Source organism: Protomyctophum bolini, assembly GCF_963924005.1.
Source record: "Protomyctophum bolini genome assembly, chromosome: 10".
Lineage (NCBI taxonomy): Eukaryota > Metazoa > Chordata > Actinopteri > Myctophiformes > Myctophidae > Protomyctophum > Protomyctophum bolini.
In genome coordinates, this window is record NC_137871.1 from 41,775,166 (window position 1) to 41,794,609 (window position 19,444).

Genomic DNA, 19,444 nt, shown 5'->3' on the forward strand with positions numbered 1-19,444 from the left:
CGCAGAGCGCTAGGTCCCAGCGGTGTTGAGTTAGCTAGCGCATACCTTGTTGATGTCGTTGTTGACCTGGTTGGCCACCTCCTTGAACTTGAGGTCGGCCGTGTTGAAGTCCCTCTGGTCGGGGTTGAGGTGGGCGTCCTGCCAGCGGCCGCGCGCCTCCGCGTCCTCAACGTCTGGCGGCAGGTTGAAGGCTGCCTGCAGGGCCTGGACACAACAACATCACAGATCACTGACCTGAGATCAGATTCTAAAGGCTGCCTGCAGGGCCTGGACACAGCAACATCACAGACCTGAGATCAGATTCTAGAGGCTGCCTGCAGGGCCTGGACACAGCAACATCACAACACATCCTGACCTGAGATCAGATTCTAAAGGCTGCCTGCAGGGCCTGGACACAGTAACATCACAGACTGAGGCTTTAACCCATTCACAGACTGAGGCTTTAACCCATTCTGACCTGAGATCAGATTCTAAAGGCTGTCTGCAGGGCCTGGACACAGCAACATCACAGACTGAGGCTTTAACCCATTCTGACCCGAGATCAGATTCTAAAGGCTGTCTGCAGGGCCTGGACACAGCAACATCACAGACTGAGGCTTTAACCCATTCTGACCCGAGATCAGATTCTAAAGGCTGTCTGCAGGGCCTGGACACAGCAACATCACAGACTGAGGCTTTAACCCATTCTGACCTGAGATCAGATTCTAAAGGCTGCCTGCAGGGCCTGGCCACAGCAACATCACAGGTTTTATATGAATACCGGTATATGATTTAATTTGTATTTACAACTCCAATGCTGTATGTAATCTTATAGTAATAAGAATAAAATAAAATAAAATAGCCTATCTACATTCATCGAGAGCTTGTAGATAGGATACTTTTATATGAATATATAATCTATTTTGTTTTTACAACTCCAATGCTGTATGTAATCTTATAGTAATAAGAATAAAATAAAATAGCCTATCTACATTCATCGAGAGCTTGTAGATAGGATACTTTTATATGAATATATAATCTATTTTTCTGTATGTAATCTTATATGTTTTGTAGATAGGATCATTAACTCACTCTGGTGCCGTAGCTTAGAGAGTTTTTTATGAGCTTCCTCCTCTGCTTGTTGGCTCCGGGTTTCACCAAGATGTCCTCCACACCTGCACGCACACACACACGCACACGCACACGCAATTATATAATTTACTGTAGGCAAGCAGTGAAGAGTCATATAAGGGCATGTCACATCTGTGACGTAAGCGGAGAAGGAACAGAACAACAATTTTTGGAATCCCCATTTTGGGCATGTCATGTTTTGGCGATAAGGCTGGCAAATGTTTAAAGGGAATGGCAAAAAGGATATTTTGTTGCGTGTAGCGTTGGGATCCGGTTGGGAGTACGGTTCCATACCGATTGACTCCTCATAACCCTCCAAGGATGCGATTTTCTATGTGTTTGTCATGAAAGCCCAGAGCACCAAGGATGTGTTTCACTTTTAACCCATTTAGGCCTGACGTCGAAATTAAAAAAAAATCTTTTTAAAATGTATTTTTTTCCGAAAAACCTCATGTTTCTATATCAGTGGTTCTCAATATTTCATGTCAAGGACCCCAAAAATTATATGTAATTGGCCGCCGACCCCCCCATCTGAAAATATGTTGTTCCAGGGACCCTCCAGAAGCAAAGATTCGAGTTAAAAACTGAAACTCTGAAGGAATATATATTCAAAGATTTGAGGCACATTTTCACGATTTAATTTATTTTCCATGCCTCAGTGGAAGGAATCATTCAGGATAGTTGCTTTTTTTCTCTCCTGAACACAGTATATTTTTCTCTCCTTTACTTGAACAGATCTACAAGCTCTACAACGCGTCGCAGCACGACGCATTGTGAGCTTGCAAAATATGACTCCAAACGTTGTTGAAGTGGGACTCATAAAATGTCCCTGGGACTCATTTCTAAAAGGCATCCCGGGACTCGTTACATTGAAAACCTAGTATTTACTGGTCACTTTACCCAGCGTGAAGCCTCTGTAGAGCTGCAGGTAGGCGGTGAACAGCCGGGCCAGACAGCAGAACCTCACCCAGCTGAACCTTACCCAGCTGAACCTTACCCAGCTGAACCTTACCCAGCGTGAAGCCTCGGTAGAGCTGCAGGTAGGCGGTGAACAGAACCTTACCCAGTGTGAAGCCTCTGTAGAGCTGCAGGTAGGCGGTGAACAGAACCTTACCCAGTGTGAAGCCTCTGTAGAGCTGCAGGTAGGCGGTGAACAGAACCTTACCCAGCGTGAAGCCTCGGTAGAGCTGCAGGTAGGCGGTGAACAGAACCTTACCCAGTGTGAAGCCTCTGTAGAGCTGCAGGTAGGCGGTGAACAGAACCTTACCCAGTGTGAAGCCTCTGTAGAGCTGCAGGTAGGCGGTGAACAGAACCTTACCCAGCGTGAAGCCTCTGTAGAGCTGCAGGTAGGCGGTGAACAGAACCTTACCCAGCGTGAAGCCTCTGTAGAGCTGCAGGTAGGCGGTGAACAGAACCTTACCCAGCGTGAAGCCTCGGTAGAGCTGCAGGTAGGCGGTGAACAGAACCTTACCCAGTGTGAAGCCTCTGTAGAGCTGCAGGTAGGCGGTGAACAGAACCTTACCCAGCTGAACCTCACCCAGCAGAACCTTACCCAGCGTGAAGCCTCGGTAGAGCTGCAGGTATGCGGTGAACAGCCGGGCCAGACAGCTGAGCAGCTTCCCGCTGGTCTCCCCTCCGTACAGCTCGAAGCAGCAGTGGACCAGGCCGTACGCAGAGGCCCCGTAGTGGGCCTTGTCCAGGACCCCCACCAGCAGCTCCCCATGACGGATCACCACCTGATGGAAGAACACAGTGATGACCTGAGATCAGATTCTGAGATCAGCTCCCCGTGACGGATCACCACCTGGTGAAAGAACACAGTGACCTGAGATCAGATTCTGAGATCATCTCCCCGTGGCGGATCACCACCTGATGAAACAAACAGTGGCCTGAGATCAGCTCCCTGTGGCGGATCACCACCTGGTGACAGAACACAGTGATGGGAGATTAAACCCATTCTGACCTGAGATCAGATTCTAAAAGAATGTCTGTTTGAAAATGACAGTTTTCTGAAAAAGCTATGTTTTCTATGTCAGTCGTTCTTCGATTTTTCGAAAATAGCAGACCTACAAGCTCGTAGCGCGCCACTCGGTGGCGCGCTATGAGCTTGTAGATCTGCTATTTTTCAATAGCTAAAGCATAACATAATGCTAACACCAAATCGATTAATCAATCAGACCGATTAATTAACATTTACAGATAAACAAGGCCAAAGTAAAAGCTTGAACAGATCTACAAGCTCACACTATTAAATATAAAAAGGTATAAAAGTTAAATCTGACTTGACTAATCATGCAGTGCAGACACCCCCCGTTACATGTATTTTTCAGAATGGATAAATTATAATTTTTCAATACAGAATGAGATCACATCGACATCGGTAATATCGGTTATCGGCCATAACAGCAATTCATTATATCAGATATCGATATATGCCAAAATGTCTCAGCACAAAAATCACACCCGTGTGAACCGAGTGGTGCAACTCCCCTCTCTCACCCCCACCCCCTCCTCTCTCTCTCTCATTAGCAGGCAACAGTGCAGAACTGTCTCTCTCTCCCTCTCTCTGTTTCTGCATGGCACAACAGCGCCCCCTACTGGTGCTTATACATAGGTGAACACATACATAGGTGAACACATACATAGGTGTACACAGACATTGCTGGTTGTAGGAGTGGTTGCACCACTCAAAAAGGACAAGGACCCAGAGAGATAAATGTCATCACGTTTAGAAGACCCCTTTGGGTTGAGGCACATTCTGGATATATATACTGGATATATATTCTGGACAGGAACCCCTTTTGGTGTTTTAAGCATGTTATACTTTAGCTATTGAAAAATAGCAGATCTACAAGCTCATAGCGCGGCACTCGCTTGTAGGTCTGCTATTTTTAAAAGATCGTGAAAATGCGGCACAAATCTTTGAATATATATTCTTTCAGAGCGAACGTTTTGTAACTCAAATCTTTGCTTCTGGGGGGGTTCCTGGAGGTTTTCAGATGGAGGTCGGTGGCCAATTAATTACATAGATTTCTGGGGTCCTTGACATGAAACATTGAGAACCACCGATACAGAAACATGAGGTATTTCAGAAAACTGTCATGATTGACATTTATTAAATGTCGACGTCAGGCCTAAATGAGTTAAGGCAGTATAGAGTGGGTGATCAGCTTTGAAGATAACGTAACTCGTAAAACCAACAAAGTTGGAAAAAGCAGCACTCCAAAATTTTGAGAGCGCCCGGCGCGTATCGACAAACAGCATTCTTCAAAGTAGACTAAACAGTTTGCGACCGACCGACACCACCGCTTCTCCGACTCTGCGCACACCGACCCGCTCTTTCCCGGGACTGTCTTGCGGCGGTGGTGATGTTGGCGTTCTATGGGGTACCGACATGGAGCCTGACTGTCCCGTTGCTTGTGGGAACAACCTGGATAAATCATCAGAGTCCCATGGGTCTTATATTCTCTTCTGGAAAGACGCCACATCATACTGCTGATGTCACTCTGTCTTCCCTACATGGAACGTCCTATACACAGCGTGTTCCGTTCACACCGGTATGTGGAATCCTTTCTAAAGGTGGTTGCACACTGGACGCGTTTATTGGAAAACACAGAGGAGAAAACTCAGCCAGTGTGCAGGGACCTTAACAGTCATCATAGAAGGGGGAAACCTTCACCTTCAAAACTCGGAAAACGGTCTTGTTGTTTTTGATGCTGCTGGGCAAAATGTGACACCCGTTTCAACCCATTGGCTAAGTCAGTCAAGTAGGATGTTCAGTAACTTTCTTCTCCAGGTTTTCACAAGCCAGTCTCATGTCCGTACAGTCACCACCAGGGAGACCGTCGTCGGGTCTCTTGTCCACCACGGGTGAGGATACAGGAGCTGGGGTGTCAAAGAGGAGCTGGGGGGTGAAGGCGGTGGTAGCGGTGGAGGAGCAGGGGCCCGGAGGAACGGGGTGCAGGGTCCGGAGGTCCAGGGACGACGGGCCTTTGCCCTGCAGCTGACAGTGGCTCTTCTTGTGGGCCTCCAGCTTCTCGGTCAGCTGCCGGTACAGCTCCTTCACCGGCTCGCCGCTGCTCTCCTTGGGCTCCAGGGTCTTCACCAGGGCCGCCATGGAGGACGGCAGCACCTTGTTGTGCAGGTGGAGCAGCATGCGCAGCGCGTGCCTGTGGACGTTCTCGTTCGCACCGGACGCCGTGAGGAGGAAGCCGTCGAAGACCGCCGCGCAGAACTCCTCGGAGCCGAAGGCGTCGAAGAGCAGGGTGGCCAGGGTCCCGGTCAGCAGATGCAGGAAGACGTCCCTGAAGGCCATGTCGCTGTGAGAGCCCGCCAGGGCCGGGAGGAACCTCTGCAGGGCCCTCTTGTTCATCATGCGGGCCGTGTTGTTGACGTAGTAGAGGCCGATCTCGCAGGCCACCTTGTCGTCCTTCAGGAACTTGGTGAAGGTGCCCGTCAGCGCGGTGGGATACGCCGTCTTCTCCTGGCTGGGCAGCTTCTGGTCCACGATGAACGTGTAGTCGTCCACGACCACGGCCATCATCGCCGGCAGGAAACGGGTCACCACCTCTAGGTCCAAGGGAGGCTCGCTGAAGACCTGGTTGTTGATCATGTCCCAGGCGCCCTGACCCAACGACAGCATCCTGAGGAGCAGGATCAGCTCCGGGCTGTCCCGGGGCAGAGCGTTCTGGTTGAGGAGCTCCTGGAGGTTCTTCACCGTGCTCAGCACCAGCGTGTGGCTGGCGTACGGGTCGCACAGGATCATGGACAGGTCGGCCAGCACGTGCTCCTCGCCCTGCTTCACTCCGTCGAGGAAGCCCTGCAGCTCTCGGGCTCGCTTGGCGTCCACGAACTTCTCGCGGATGCAGGCGTCCAGGCACCAGGTGAACTTGTGGCAGGGCTCCTCGTTGCAGATCTCGCTGACGTCGCAGTCGTGCAGGGACATGAGCAGCTCGGCGCGCAGCGTGCAGTAGTGGACCTTGCGCGTGCGCCGGAAGAGCATGCGCAGGAACTGCAGCACCATGTCGTACAGGATCACGTTCTTGCCGATCATGCGCGTCAGCTTCAGGACCACGTCGCCCTGGCGCCGCGTCTTGGGCGTGGGGCTCATGAAGTTGTGCAGCGGCGAGAGGTTGCTGCTGAAGAGCGCCGCCTCCTTCTCGGCGATGTACTGCTTGAGCAGCGGCTTCACCTCCTCGGCGAACAGGTTCTGGCTGCCCTGCCAGATCTGACGCTTCACCTCCACGCCGCAGACCCGGTACAGCTCCTTGTCGGCCAGCACCGTGGCCAGGATGTCCTCCGGCACCTCGGGCAGATACTTCAGCACCTGCAGGATCACCGGCTGCATGGCGGGCATCTTGACCAGCGGGAAGCTCTTCTCCAGCAGCAGCTCCAGCTTCGCGTACCGGTCCTCGTCCCGGCCCTCCGCCGCGATGGCGGCGATCCTCTCCGTCAGCATGTCCCGCAGCTCGTCGAAGGCCAGCTGGTGGAACTCCAAGCGCGGGGTGTCGTGGAGGTCCAGGAACGGCAGCGCGGCCTGGAGGGTCGGCATGGGGATGCCGTTCTTTGTCTGGAATTGATCCACGGCTTTGAGACACTCCGTGGCGCTCTGTGCCTTGGAGAGGATCTTTTTGAGGTCCTCGCCGTTCTGTATCTTCAAACCGCGCAGCCCGGAAAACATTATTTCGTTTCAATAATCAAAAGTAAATGTGTTAATAAACACTTGGAACATGGGATTTAACCGCAGATGTACGTGTAGCTAAAGTGGGAAAAACACATCAAAACAAACATTGCATTTGCTGTCACAGAGCGGTGATATGTCAAACACTGTGCGACCACTTATATAGACTGATCACAGATCTGTTCTGATGTCACAACACGTAACCCGTTGACATGTGTGTATATAGCAGTAAGTTTAGGGCGAGGTTGCGCTGAAAAAACAGAGCTTACAGCAGTTGAGAAGCAGGAGTTAAACTATTAATCTGGTGTCAGTGAGGTCAGATGTAGAGTTGCTGGCTAGCTCCAAATATGATATATGACATTCCCATATATGGGCTTAATATTGATGACTTGTTCAGGCCTGAAACAACTAGCCTGTGAAACAACAGAGCTTCTTTTTTTTTAATATATTTTTTATCCCACGATTTTGTAACCCATTTTTCACCCCTGTGCCAATCAACAACAGAGCTTCTTAATACGACACAGTTGAGAAGCACAAGTTAAACTATTAATCTGGTGTCAGTGAGGTCATAGGTAGATTTGCTGGCCGGCTCCAAATATTATTTTTCTAAAAGTAAAAAGTTATATTGCCTTCCGTCTGTTAGAAAAGTACTAAGGCCGTTGTTTTTCTTGAAAAGCCAGATCGATAAGATGCTTGATATCAATAAAACTGTATGAGCTTCATCCCTACTCAGGGTGGTACCCGGGTGGCACCAGGATCTTACCTGGGAGTCACACATGGTGTCAGGGTGGTACCCGGGTGGCAGCCTGGGTCTTACCTGGGAGTCACACATGGTGTCAGGGTGGTACCCGGGTGGCACCAGGATCTTACCTGGGAGTCACACATGGTGTCAGGGTGGTACCCGGGTGGCAGCCTGGGTCTTACCTGGGAGTCACACATGGTGTCAGGGTGGTACCCGGGTGGCACCAGGATCTTACCTGGGAGTCACACATGGTGTCAGGGTGGTACCCGGGTGGCAGCCTGGGTCTTACCTGGGAGTCACACATGGTGTCAGGGTGGTACCCGGGGGGCAGCCTGGGTCTTACCTGGGAGTCACACATGGTGTCAGGGTGGTACCCGGGTGGCAGCCTGGGTCTTACCTGGGAGTCACACATGGTGTCAGGGTGGTACCCGGGGGGCAGCCTGGGTCTTATCTGGGAGTCACACATGGTGTCAGGGTGGTACCCGGGTGGCAGCCTGGGTCTTACCTGGGAGTCACACATGGTGTCAGGGTGGTACCCGGGTGGCAGCCTGGGTCTTACCTGGGAGTCACACATGGTGTCAGGGTGGTACCCGGGGGGCAGCCTGGGTCTTACCTGGGAGTCACACATGGTGTCAGGGTGGTACCCGGGTGGCAGCCTGGGTCTTACCTGGGAGTCACACATGGTGTCAGGGTGGTACCCGGGGGGCAGCCTGGGTCTTACCTGGGAGTCACACATGGTGTCAGGGTGGTACCCGGGTGGCAGCCTGGGTCTTACCTGGGAGTCACACATGGTGTCAGGGTGGTACCCGGGGGGCAGCCTGGGTGGAACCTGGATCCAGGTCTTGCCAGGGATCTTTGACCTCCCGGTCAGGTGGAGAGGCAAGGCGTCTGGAGGGATGACGTTGAGCAGCAGAGTGGACACCACCTGAGACCAGATACAGATACGGAGCTCACATTTTGGACTTGAACGACGTAAAAGTGGCCAAACCACAGTGTAAAGAAAACAAACCCTGCATTCCAGAGGTCAGATTCTACAAAGGCCTTCTAAACCAGTAGCTTTGTCGTCTCGAGGACCCCCAAATTGAAAGAAAAAGTAAAATAATATATGGATCTGTCATTTTTGAACAGCCAACACTAAAATCAATACACTGCCATAGTCGTCAATTAAGGGTTTTTATTGATTAAGTATACAATGTATGAATGCCTTGTGGTTGCTAGGCGATCGAAAAAAACGTAAATTTCTCTGTCTCTCATTAGCAGGCAACAGTGCAGCACTCTATCTCTCTCTCTCTCTGTTTCTGGCACAACAGCGCCACTTTTGCCCCTACTGGTACTCATAGTCACACACATACATAGTCACATAGGTTAACACTGACATTGCTGTTTCTTGGAGTGGTTGCACCACTCAAAAGCTAGAAATCAAAATTCAGAAGTGGACAAACAAGAAGGGTGTGTGTGCGCGTGTGTGTGTGTGTGTGTATGTGTGGGGGGTTTGAGTGTGCTTTTGAACATGTCGAAGGTGGGGGCAGCTCTGATGTATGTTGGGAGAGAATTCCACAGAGAAGGGACGGCCACTCCAAGTTGGTTTGAATATATGTGGCGGTGAATGTGTGAACTGTGAAGTACCTGTTTTCCAGACCAGAGGACCTGTGGTTTGAGTATGGCGGGCGGCAGCAGCTTGATGCGTCCGGGCCTGTCGGTCAGGCCCCGGTAGACCAGCTCTGTGTACTGGTCCTTGGTGAAGAAACAGCCCCGGATGGTCATCCTGGTGCCGGACACCATGTGGTCCTGGATCAGGCCGGCGAGCGGCTTACCGTCCTATATATACACAGTACACACCACACACACATCACAGCCAAATACATGTTTAAACGTCTGGGTGCATGACCCGGTGTGCAGACTTTATTTTTGTTGTTTGACACCTGGTATTTTCAGTGAGTGGATGTGCTTGCTCTATTGTTTGTTTCGTTCATTCAACCTAAATGTAAAATTCTCTGAGAGATCATTGGAAGACACCCTCATTTACAATGAGAGATTTATGTGAGATTTCACATAAATAACACAAGAACAAAGATTACACATATAAATAACACAAGAACAAAGAAAGACAATATGTTAACAGCAATCAGTTAAAAACGGTTGCATACAGTTAATGCATGGTTAACAAACACTAAGTTAACACTAGCATGCCACTAGCATATTGCCAAATTATGATATACGGTAATTCACGCCAGGGTTTTAATTAATAACCGACCAGGTGGTAAGCCTGTGTGTGTGTCATATCTTGGGGACCAGGTGGTAACCCTGTGTGTGTGTGTGTATGTCATACCTTGGGGACCAGGTGGTATGCCTGTGTGTGTGTGTATGTCATACCTTGGGGACCAGGTGGTATGCCTGTGTGTGTGTGTGTGTGTGTCGTACCTTGGGGACCAGGTGGTATGCCTGTGTGTGTGTGTGTGTGTGTGTGTGTCGTACCTTGGGGACCAGGTGGTAAGCCTGTGTGTGTGTGTGTGTGTGTGTGTGTGTCGTACCTTGGGGACCAGGTACTGTTTGTCCGTGCTGACCAGCTGGTAGGCCTCGGCGCGGCTCAGCTCACTCTGGGGGAAGTGAGCGTTCATCTCGTCTCCGTCAAAGTCAGCGTTGTAGGCCTTGCAGTTGGCGTAGTGGAGCCTCAGCACCTGGTGGGCGAGTCACATGACGCATGCATGGAATGAAGCCAAATGAAAGCTCACCACTCAAAACATTTTTATTATGTTTAGATATTATCGTTCTAAACAGTGTTGATTTCGTGGGGTGCACACGCAGATCCGACACTCCCAAAGGTCCGAACGCGTGGGGACATGTGACGCGGTGTGAAGATGCGATGGTCCGACTTTCGCTGCTCCCGTGCTTATGGTTAGGTTAGGGATTGAGGTTTATGGTTAGGTTAGGGATTGAGGTTTCTTATGGTTAGGTTAGGGAATGAGGTTTATGGTTAGGTTAGGGATTGAGGTTTCTTATGGTTAGGTTAGGGAATGAGGTTTATGGTTAGGTTAGGGATTGAGGTTTCTTATGGTTAGGTTAGGGATTGAGGTTTCTTATGGTTCGGTTAGGGATTGAGGTTTCTTATGGTTAGGTTAGGGATTGAGGTTTCTTATGGTTAGGTTAGGGATTGAGGTTTCTTATGGTTAGGTTAGGGATTGAGGTTTCTTATGGTTCGGTTAGGGATTGAGGTTTCTTATGGTTAGGTTAGGGATTGAGGTTTCTTATGGTTAGGTTAGGGATTGAGGTTTCTTATGGTTAGGTTAGGGATTGAGGTTTCTTATGGTTAGGTTAGGGATTGAGGTTTCTTATGGTTAGGTTAGGGATTGAGGTTTCTTATGGTTAGGTTAGGGATTGAGATTTCGGATCAATAGTATGTCGGAACTACTCGATTTCGCAGACTAAAAATAAGGCGAAAAATGTTCGTCGACTACCTTTTTTCACTGACGAAAACTAAATGGAAACTAAATGAAAACTAAGCTGCAATGACAAAAAAACAAGACTAAATATACAGACAACAAATAAAAACTAGACTAAAATGTTATGGAGGGACTAGTGGACGAGACGAGAGATCCAGTACAAGTCTTTTTACTCTTGGTTGCGTGCTGAAAATAGCAGATCTACAAGCTCACAACGCATCGCAGCACGGCACGGCGGTTGTGAGCTTGTAGATCTGCTATTTTCAGCAAGTGTAAAATTAGGCCTTAAAATCTCACAAAAAAATCTCAGGATAGTTAGTCGACTAACACCAAAACATTCCAGGTGACTAAAATGTGAAAACTATTCAAGAGACTATGACTAAAACTAAAATCTAAATGTGGTGCCAAAAACAACACTGGTTCTAAAGCCATTTTCTTGCTCTTCTACATACAACCAAACAGTTGAAAAAACCATAGATTGAGCTTTTAATTTATTTTTCTTGGGGCTTTCGCCTTTATTTTATATTTTTTATGGAGGGACAGGCAGGTAGGCTGACAGGAAATGGGGAGAGAGAGATGGGAGGGTGACATGCAGTGGGTTATTGCTTAATACCACTCATTTACGACATTTTTCTATGGAGTCGTGTGGAAATAATAAAAAGTCACCCTATTCTGTGTTGCCTAGAACTGGAGGTCTGGGGGAAAAAACAGTAACATTATTAAGTACATCTTTGTGATGTCACAGATATGTACTTCATAATGTTACCGTTTTTTTCAGACCTCCAGTTCTAGGCAACAAAGAATGGGGGGGACTTTTTATTATTTCCACACAACAACTCTAAGGTACATTAATGACATAGTAAAATGTTGAAAATGAGTGGAATTCCGTAGTCACTATTCAATGATTCACTGGGATACAAAAGAAAAGGTTTCTCACTGTTCTCAGGTCGAATATTGATATGCGATTAAAATGGAATTAATCGAGATTAATTAATTACAAAGCCTCTAATTAATTAGATTAAAAATTGTAATCGAGTCCCAGCTCTAATGAATACCTCTGTGTACATACGGTATACACCAATGCTCTCTGTGTTATTTATCTGAATATGAATACCTCTGTGTACACACACCAATGCTCTCTGTGTCATGGCCTAGATGTATAATAATAAAGTTAATTATTACTTTTGACCAACCTGTCTTTGTGAACTAATTTATGTGTGCATTAGATTAACAGTTTAGTTTATTGATCACCACCTTTACAGAGATAAACCAATACAGTAATATCATAAACTCTAGCAGAGGTCTCAGCATAGCAATGCAGGCACACACATAACAGTATGAAAGAACTTATCTTTCACACACATACAGCATGAAACACCTTATACTGTATTTTAGGTGCTCACTCTCTAAAAGGTTACGGTGATCCCGGGGACACGGGCTTGATCAATAGGGTCACTGATACATCTCCTTGTGACCACTGAGCTCTTCACCAGAGCCTGCAAGTCATCTTGCGTCAGTTTTTCGGTCACAATCAGTTATTCCCTTTGTTCTCAATCAAGTGGTGCACAGGCTTGATCAATAGGGTCACTGATATATCTCCTCGTGACTACTGAACTCTTCACCAGAGCCTGCGAGGCAGCTTGCGTCAGTTTCCGGTCACAATCAGTTATTCCCCTTTTTCTCGATCAAGCGGTTCACTAAAGACGTTCCTTGTCGATAGTGTGTGTCACCAATCCTCCTCCGCTAGTCAGAGTTCCAGAGGGTGTGGTGCACACTGCACAGGCTTGATCAATAGGGTCACTGATATATCTCCTCGTGACTACTGAACTCTTCACCAGAGCCTGCAAGTCATCTTGCGTCAGTTTCAGTCACAATCAGTTATTCCCCTTTTTTCTCGATCAAGCGGTTCACTAAAGACGTTCCTTGTCGATAGTGTGTGTCACCAATACTCCTCCCCTACCTAGTCAGGGGTTGAGAGTATTTCTACTCAGCAGTACATACATGGCTAGTTATACTCCAATACTCACCAAAAGGCAATTCAGAAAAATGGCAGAGGAGATGTAGAGTTTCAGTCTCAGGTAAAAAGCATGGGAGGCGAAAAGATCTACTCGAAAACCGTCTCAAATGAGGTGACGGTTGTTTAATGTCAGTTGAAAGACAGTACAGTACAGAGACCGAGGAGGCATCAAAAATGAAGAGAGAGATGTTTGCAGCAGAGAGTCTGTAGTTGAGTTCGCTAGCTCGCGCAAACAGAAGAGAGAGAGTCTCTCCTCCGCGCTTAGGCATATATACCGCTATCTGATACAATGCGGGTGCGACAGACGTTCTGCACAGCTTCCGCTCGTGCCTTGAGTGCGCTCAAACGCTCAAACGACAGTTGAGCGTTCACACCTCAGAACAATAGGGGCCTATACTGTAGCTTCCTGTCTGTGAATCATTAATGCACTTTACTGCATGTCACCCCCCCATCTCTCTCCCCATTTCCTGTCAGCCTACTGTCTGTCCCTCTATAATAAAATAAAATAAAGGTACGGCTGTTACCTTTTCTCCCGGCAGGATGCGAGCCAGGTGGGCCTGGATGGAGGGTCTATGGAGGGTGGGCTGTCTGTTGAGCAGCAACACATCTCCATTCTTTATGTGACGATTCACCTGCACACGCGCACGCACACACACACACACACACACACACACACACAGCACGACATTTTAGTTTAAAAAGATAATTAAAAAAAGCTGTTCTACAAGCTCGTAAGGAGCAGCACCGCAACGCATTGTGAGCTTGTATATCTGCTATTTTGGAGAGATGTCACCGTAGAACACTGGTTCCCAAACAATGGGTCGGGACCCATTTGTGGGTCGCGGACAAATCTTTATGGGTTCCTTACTTTTTTTGTTTCCTACATTTTGTTTTTAATTACCATTCATTATCAAAATATTTAAAAAAAAACGTGCCAGCCAACCCGCCACTTGATGCGTATGCAAACAAAACAGCAGATTTGTGCCTGGTTTGCTGGGACCAGATTACATAAATGACCATGTTTCTTACGTCATCATTGAGAGCTAGTCATACATATACACACCACGTACTCTGGTCCCAGCAAATCAGGCACAATTTGCTATTTTATTTGACTGATTATGTGTATAGTATACGTATGACTAGCTCTAAATGATGACGTAAGACATATGGTCATTTATGTAATCTGGTCCCAGCAAACCAGGCACGAATTTGCCGTTTTATTTGCATACGCATCAAGTGACGGGTTGGCTGGCACGGTGCACACAGACCGGGCGAAATTATTACTTGCGCGCTCTGCTTGCGCAAGTAAATAGTTCAACTAGCCGATCTACATCGAGACGTTGTGAGCTTGTAGATCGGCTATTTGAACTATTTTAAAAGGTTTCTTTAAATAGTAAAGAAAAAGGCAAATAAGTTTAGGTATAAGGGTTAAGGGGTGGCCCCCCTCATCTCTCTTTTGGGTCTCGACCTGAAAAGCTTGGGAACGCCTGCGAGTGGAATAACTCCTACTTAGTTACCATCGCTGCTAGACGACCGCTCAGGACTGCAACAGGTTGCAGAGGACCGTTAAAACAGCAGCTAAAATCATCGGCAGCACAGAATTACCCAGTCTCCATAACATCTACACCACTCGTTGTATGAAAAAAGCCCACAACATCATGGAAGACACCAGCCATCCCGCAAATACCCTGTTCAAACCATGACTCCCTTCCGAAAAACGCTACCAGAGCATCAAATCTCGTACCACCCGTCTCAGTAACAGTTTCTACCCTCAGGCAGTCAGGCTGCTGAACGGCTGACCTTGAACTGTATTGCACTGTTTTGTCACTTCACTTGCACTTTCTTTTCTGTTTTTTCTGTCTTTTTCTTGCACTATAGATGTTTGTTTATGTCCTGTGTATATAAGACTGATAATGCTCTGAGCAAAATAATTTTCATTGTATTTATACATACAAATAAACCTTAACCTGAGATAGGATAGCACTTACTATCTTCATGGGCATGAGGTGAACCTGAACCTGAGATAGGATAGCACTTACTATCTTCATGGGCATGAGGTGAACCTGAACCTGAGATAGGATAGCACTTACTATCTTCATGGGCATGAGGTGAACCTGAACCTGAGATAGGATAGCACTTACTATCTTCATGGGCATGAGGTGAACCTGAACCTGAGATAGGATAGCACTTACTATCTTCATGGGCATGAGGTGAACCTGAACCTGAGATAGGATAGCACTTACTATCTTCATGGGCATGAGGTGCGGGCCGGGGCACGGCGTCAGCAGCTGCTTGGCCACCGCCTCCCGCTGCGTGGCGTTGCTGGCCTGCAGGATGGTCCTCCGGCCGTCCTCGCTGATCACCATGGAGGCGCCGGGGTGCACGTTGGGCCCGTTGAGCACCGCCTGGCGCAGCTCCTTCACGTTGAAGGGCGTCACCGGCTGGGGGTACGTCAGCTTGGTGGCAAACACCTAACAGAGGAAGCACGCAAAAAGGTCACGGGGCTGGGGGTAACGTCTAGCAAACACCTAACAGAGGAAGCACGCAAAAAGGTCACCGGGGTGGGGATAACATCTGGCAAACACCTAACAGAGGAAGCACGCAAAAAGGTCACATGGCTGGGGGTAACATCTGGCAAACACCTAACAGAGGAAGCACGCAAAAAGGTCACGGGGCTGGGGGTAACGTCTAGCAAACACCTAACAGAGGAAGCACGCAAAAAGGTCACCGGGGTGGGGATAACATCTGGCAAACACCTAACAGAGGAAGCACGCAAAAAGGTCACCGGGGTGGGGATAACATCTGGCAAACACCTAACAGAGGAAGCACGCAATAAGGTCACCCGGCTAACGCATCAAACCTACCATAGGTATCCCGATCTCGTTGGTTCCTATGTACATGTCGGGGCAGATGACGGATCGCGCGGCGTAGTCCACCCTTTTACCCATCATGTGCTTCCGGAACAGTCCGTCCTTCTTCTCCAGGATCTGCCAAGGATCACAAACACTCAAGTCATTATGTTGTTCTTAACCCATTCAGGCCTGAAGTCAAAATTAAAAAACAATTTTCTGAAAGATTTGAGGCACATTTTAACGATTCTTCAAAAATAGCAGACCTACAAGTTCATAGCGCGACACTCGGTGGCGCGCTATGAGCTTGTAGATCTGCTATTTTTCAATAGCTAAATTATAACAATGTTTAAAACACCAAAAGGGGTTCACTGCGTACCTGTCTGATGCCGGGGTATTTCTCACTCATCAGTTTGTCCATGTCGCTGTCGAACACGATGTTCACGTGACTCTGCAGGCGGATCCAGACCGTGTACAGTTTGTCCGTTAATGTCTCCCCTGCGATGCCAGAGAGGAACGACATGTCCATGATCACCTGCACCTGCTGCTGCGCCACCTGGTGGAGGAAACAGTTAATGACATGTCCACCACCACCACCACCAGCACATGCTCAAGACCCACTTCTACAACATTGCTTTTAATTGATCTTTTATTTTTTGTTATTCATGTCCTCACTGTATTGCTTTACTGCTTGTTTTTTAATGTTTATGCATTGCTTTTCTTTTTCTTTTTTTTCTCCATTGCTCTGTAAAGCACTTTGAGCTGCATTTCATGTCATGAAAGGTGCTATACCAGGGGTGCCCATTACGTCGATCGCGGTCGACCAGTCGATCGCAAGCGCTCCGCAGGTAGACCGCATGGCCAAAAAAACAAAAAAAACAATCCTCGCCTCGGGCAGGCGGCGGCGGCTTTAAAACCCCCCACAATGCAGTGCCTTGTTTTCAAGTGTGGGGAACGCTCTATGGGGGAACGTCGGGTCTGTTCTGTTGTTAAACAAACAAATTAAAAGGATATCTATCCATCATTGTTCATATAGGAATATGCGCGCGGCAAAGAAGCCTAAAACATATCACTTCCATGCAGAGTGGGAAGAAGATTATTTTTTCACGATGTCACATTCCAAGTCCAACTGCGTTTGCCTTACTCGAGCCCATCGCTACATTCATGTGCTTCCCATTCAGAAGCTAATGTTGATTCCATTGCCTCGAAAATAGCAACACTTTTTAACATGAACTCTTCTGCGTTGGAGAATGAGATCATGGCACTGCAGGCTGACATACAGTTAAAGTTGCGCGCCCGCGATGGAGAGTTTTGGAAATTAGTCGTGGAGGAAAAGTATCCAAACATCAGGACTTGTGCAGCCTCGCTCACAGCGTTATTTGGCTCCACATATTTATGTGAATCAGCGTTTTCCCACATGAAGATAATTAAGTCCAATGATTACCAGAGTCCTGTGGTGGGAGTTCTGCTCTGGTTGAGTTGAGTGGTGCATTATTCCTTCATGTAATTGTGTATGCTTTTTATGTGTTATACTTTTAATATTTGTAACATTTTATGAGCAATATATTACAAATTGAAATTGATTGACGTTATTACAAAGAGTAACTTTAACAAAAAATCTCTTCTTTGCAATGTGGGGCAACTGAAAAGGTAAATAAATAGAATTGATTTTGAAACAGTCCTTAGTTCACAGAAACATGCCTTAATGTTATTTATTTTGAGTATTTTAAGCAATGGGATAATATTTTTTTGGTTGGTAGATCACCTTGAGCTGGCAATTTTAAAAGTAGACCTCAAGTCAAAAAAGTGTGGGCACCCCTGTGCTATACAAATAAAGTTTTATTATTATTATTATTATTAGTGTCCACCCGGTGCAGTGTGTGTGTGTGTGTGTGTGCGGTCTGACCTCCTCCTCTGTGTCCTTGTGGATCTTCTCTCCGGCGATAAGGGCCAGCAGCTTCTGGATGATCCCACAGTCCTTCATGACGGCCTGCATGTTGACCGTCTGGCCGTTGGTGAACATCTGGTCTCCCAGGCGGTTGATGGGGCGATACCTGGAACAGTGTTATAGTAGAATGCTCATGATACCATATTAATACCATTCTGACCTGAGATCAGATTCTATGAATGTATTCTACATCCTGACAGTTTTCCATTCTGACCTGAGATAAGATTCTAAAAATGTCTTCTACATCCTGACAGTTTTCTGAAAAAACTATGTTTCTATGTCAGTCGTTTTTTGTCAGTTCTATGTCAGTCAAAAATAGCAGACCTAGATCTGCTATTTTTCAATAGCTAAAGCATAACATAATGCTAACAGCAAAAGGGGTCCCCGCCCAGAATGGGATAAGCCATTTTGACCTGAGCTTGATTCTACAAAACGTTTCAATAGCTATAGTATAAGATAATGCTTAATAAATGGTAAATGGTGCATTTATATAGCGCCTTTATCCAAGGCGCTTTACATAGATTGTGCATTACATTCACCCACATTCACACACACATTCATACACAGATTGCGGCGGAAACCATGCAAGGCACCAACCAGCACATCGGGAGCAATTTGGGGTTCAGTGTCTTGCCCAAGGACACTTCGACATGTAGATAGGAGGAGGAGCTGGGATTCGAACCGCCGACCCATGGATCATTGGACGACCTGCAAAATTATTTTCGCTCCTATGCCACCAAAATGTGGCACGCCCTACCAACAGTCATTAAGACATGTGGATCCCTTGACTCCTTCAAAACCGCCTTCAAAGGGCACCTATGGACGGCTGCAATTCAAAACTGGCCCCCGTAAAATCTGAATCCCCCCCACCGCCCCCTCCTTTTTTCCCCTCACTGTATATGTATCTTTTCCCCTTTTGCTTCCTTTATGATGATTTCCTGTTCTGTTCTTTAACTATATAGAAGAGTCTATTTGTACGTCTCTAAATGTTTTGATGAATTGAACATGGTGGACCCTGTTGTAAACAAGTGTAATGCTTAATTGGGTCGTCCACTCACAGTTAACAGTCTTTGTATTGAGTTTGTGCTTGAAATGTACTGTAATTCTGCAAACTGTTAATAAATATTTCAATCAATCAATCAATCAATGCTCCACCTCCTGAGCCACAGTCACCCCAAAAGGGGTTCCCGCCCGCAGCATTGAAGCCTAATGTTCAATTAATTTCATGTGTGTGTGTGTGTGTGTGTGGGTGGGGGGGGGGGGGTACAGTACTTGCTGGGAGGGACCACGAGAAGCTCTAGGAAGAACATGTCTGGATAGAAGGCGGGGTCGTCTGGTTGCTGCATGAGTCCAGGAAACAAACACCTGAGGAAAAAACCTGGACACAAAGGACACCAGGGAGGGAGGAAGGGAGGGAGGGAGGAGGGGAGGGAGGAGGAGGGAAGGGAGGGAGGGAGGGAGGGGAAGGAGTGAGGAGGGGGAGGGAGGAGGGAGGAGGGAGGGAGGGAGGGAGGGAGGGAAGGAAGGAAAGAGGGAGGGAGCATTGATGCATTATGAACTTTTGACAATATGACAATGAAAGTGGAAAAATCTAATTTTAACAGTTACTGTACATTTCAGGATTAAAGTTCAGCAAGCTGGAAACACGCCGCTTCTTG

The 19,444-nt window shown here is 47.5% G+C and overlaps 2 protein-coding genes across 2 annotated transcripts in view; both read right to left on the reverse strand.

Annotated features, from left to right (window-relative positions):
• The window catches only part of polr1a (RNA polymerase I subunit A), a 60,976-nt gene that overhangs the window by 26,960 nt on the left and 14,572 nt on the right, over window positions 1–19,444 (reverse strand). The window contains exons 9-21 of the mRNA XM_080773505.1: window positions 19,059–19,164; window positions 17,745–17,892; window positions 16,218–16,394; window positions 15,854–15,976; window positions 15,233–15,460; window positions 13,514–13,621; window positions 10,064–10,210; window positions 9,159–9,350; window positions 8,362–8,457; window positions 7,554–7,607; window positions 2,663–2,846; window positions 1,072–1,154; window positions 46–204 (exon numbers count right to left, since the gene is read on the reverse strand). Of these exons, the coding sequence (XP_080629631.1) occupies window positions 46–204; window positions 1,072–1,154; window positions 2,663–2,846; window positions 7,554–7,607; window positions 8,362–8,457; window positions 9,159–9,350; window positions 10,064–10,210; window positions 13,514–13,621; window positions 15,233–15,460; window positions 15,854–15,976; window positions 16,218–16,394; window positions 17,745–17,892; window positions 19,059–19,164 (1,805 nt within the window). The remainder of the gene's footprint in view (window positions 1–45; window positions 205–1,071; window positions 1,155–2,662; window positions 2,847–7,553; window positions 7,608–8,361; window positions 8,458–9,158; window positions 9,351–10,063; window positions 10,211–13,513; window positions 13,622–15,232; window positions 15,461–15,853; window positions 15,977–16,217; window positions 16,395–17,744; window positions 17,893–19,058; window positions 19,165–19,444) is intronic.
• Window positions 4,874–6,790, reverse strand: LOC308322893 (negative elongation factor B-like; the record flags this gene model as incomplete). The annotated part of the gene is made up of 1 exon (XM_080774382.1): window positions 4,874–6,790. The coding sequence occupies one exon, from the start codon at window positions 6,788–6,790 to the stop codon at window positions 4,874–4,876; it is 1,917 nt and encodes a 638-aa protein (XP_080630508.1).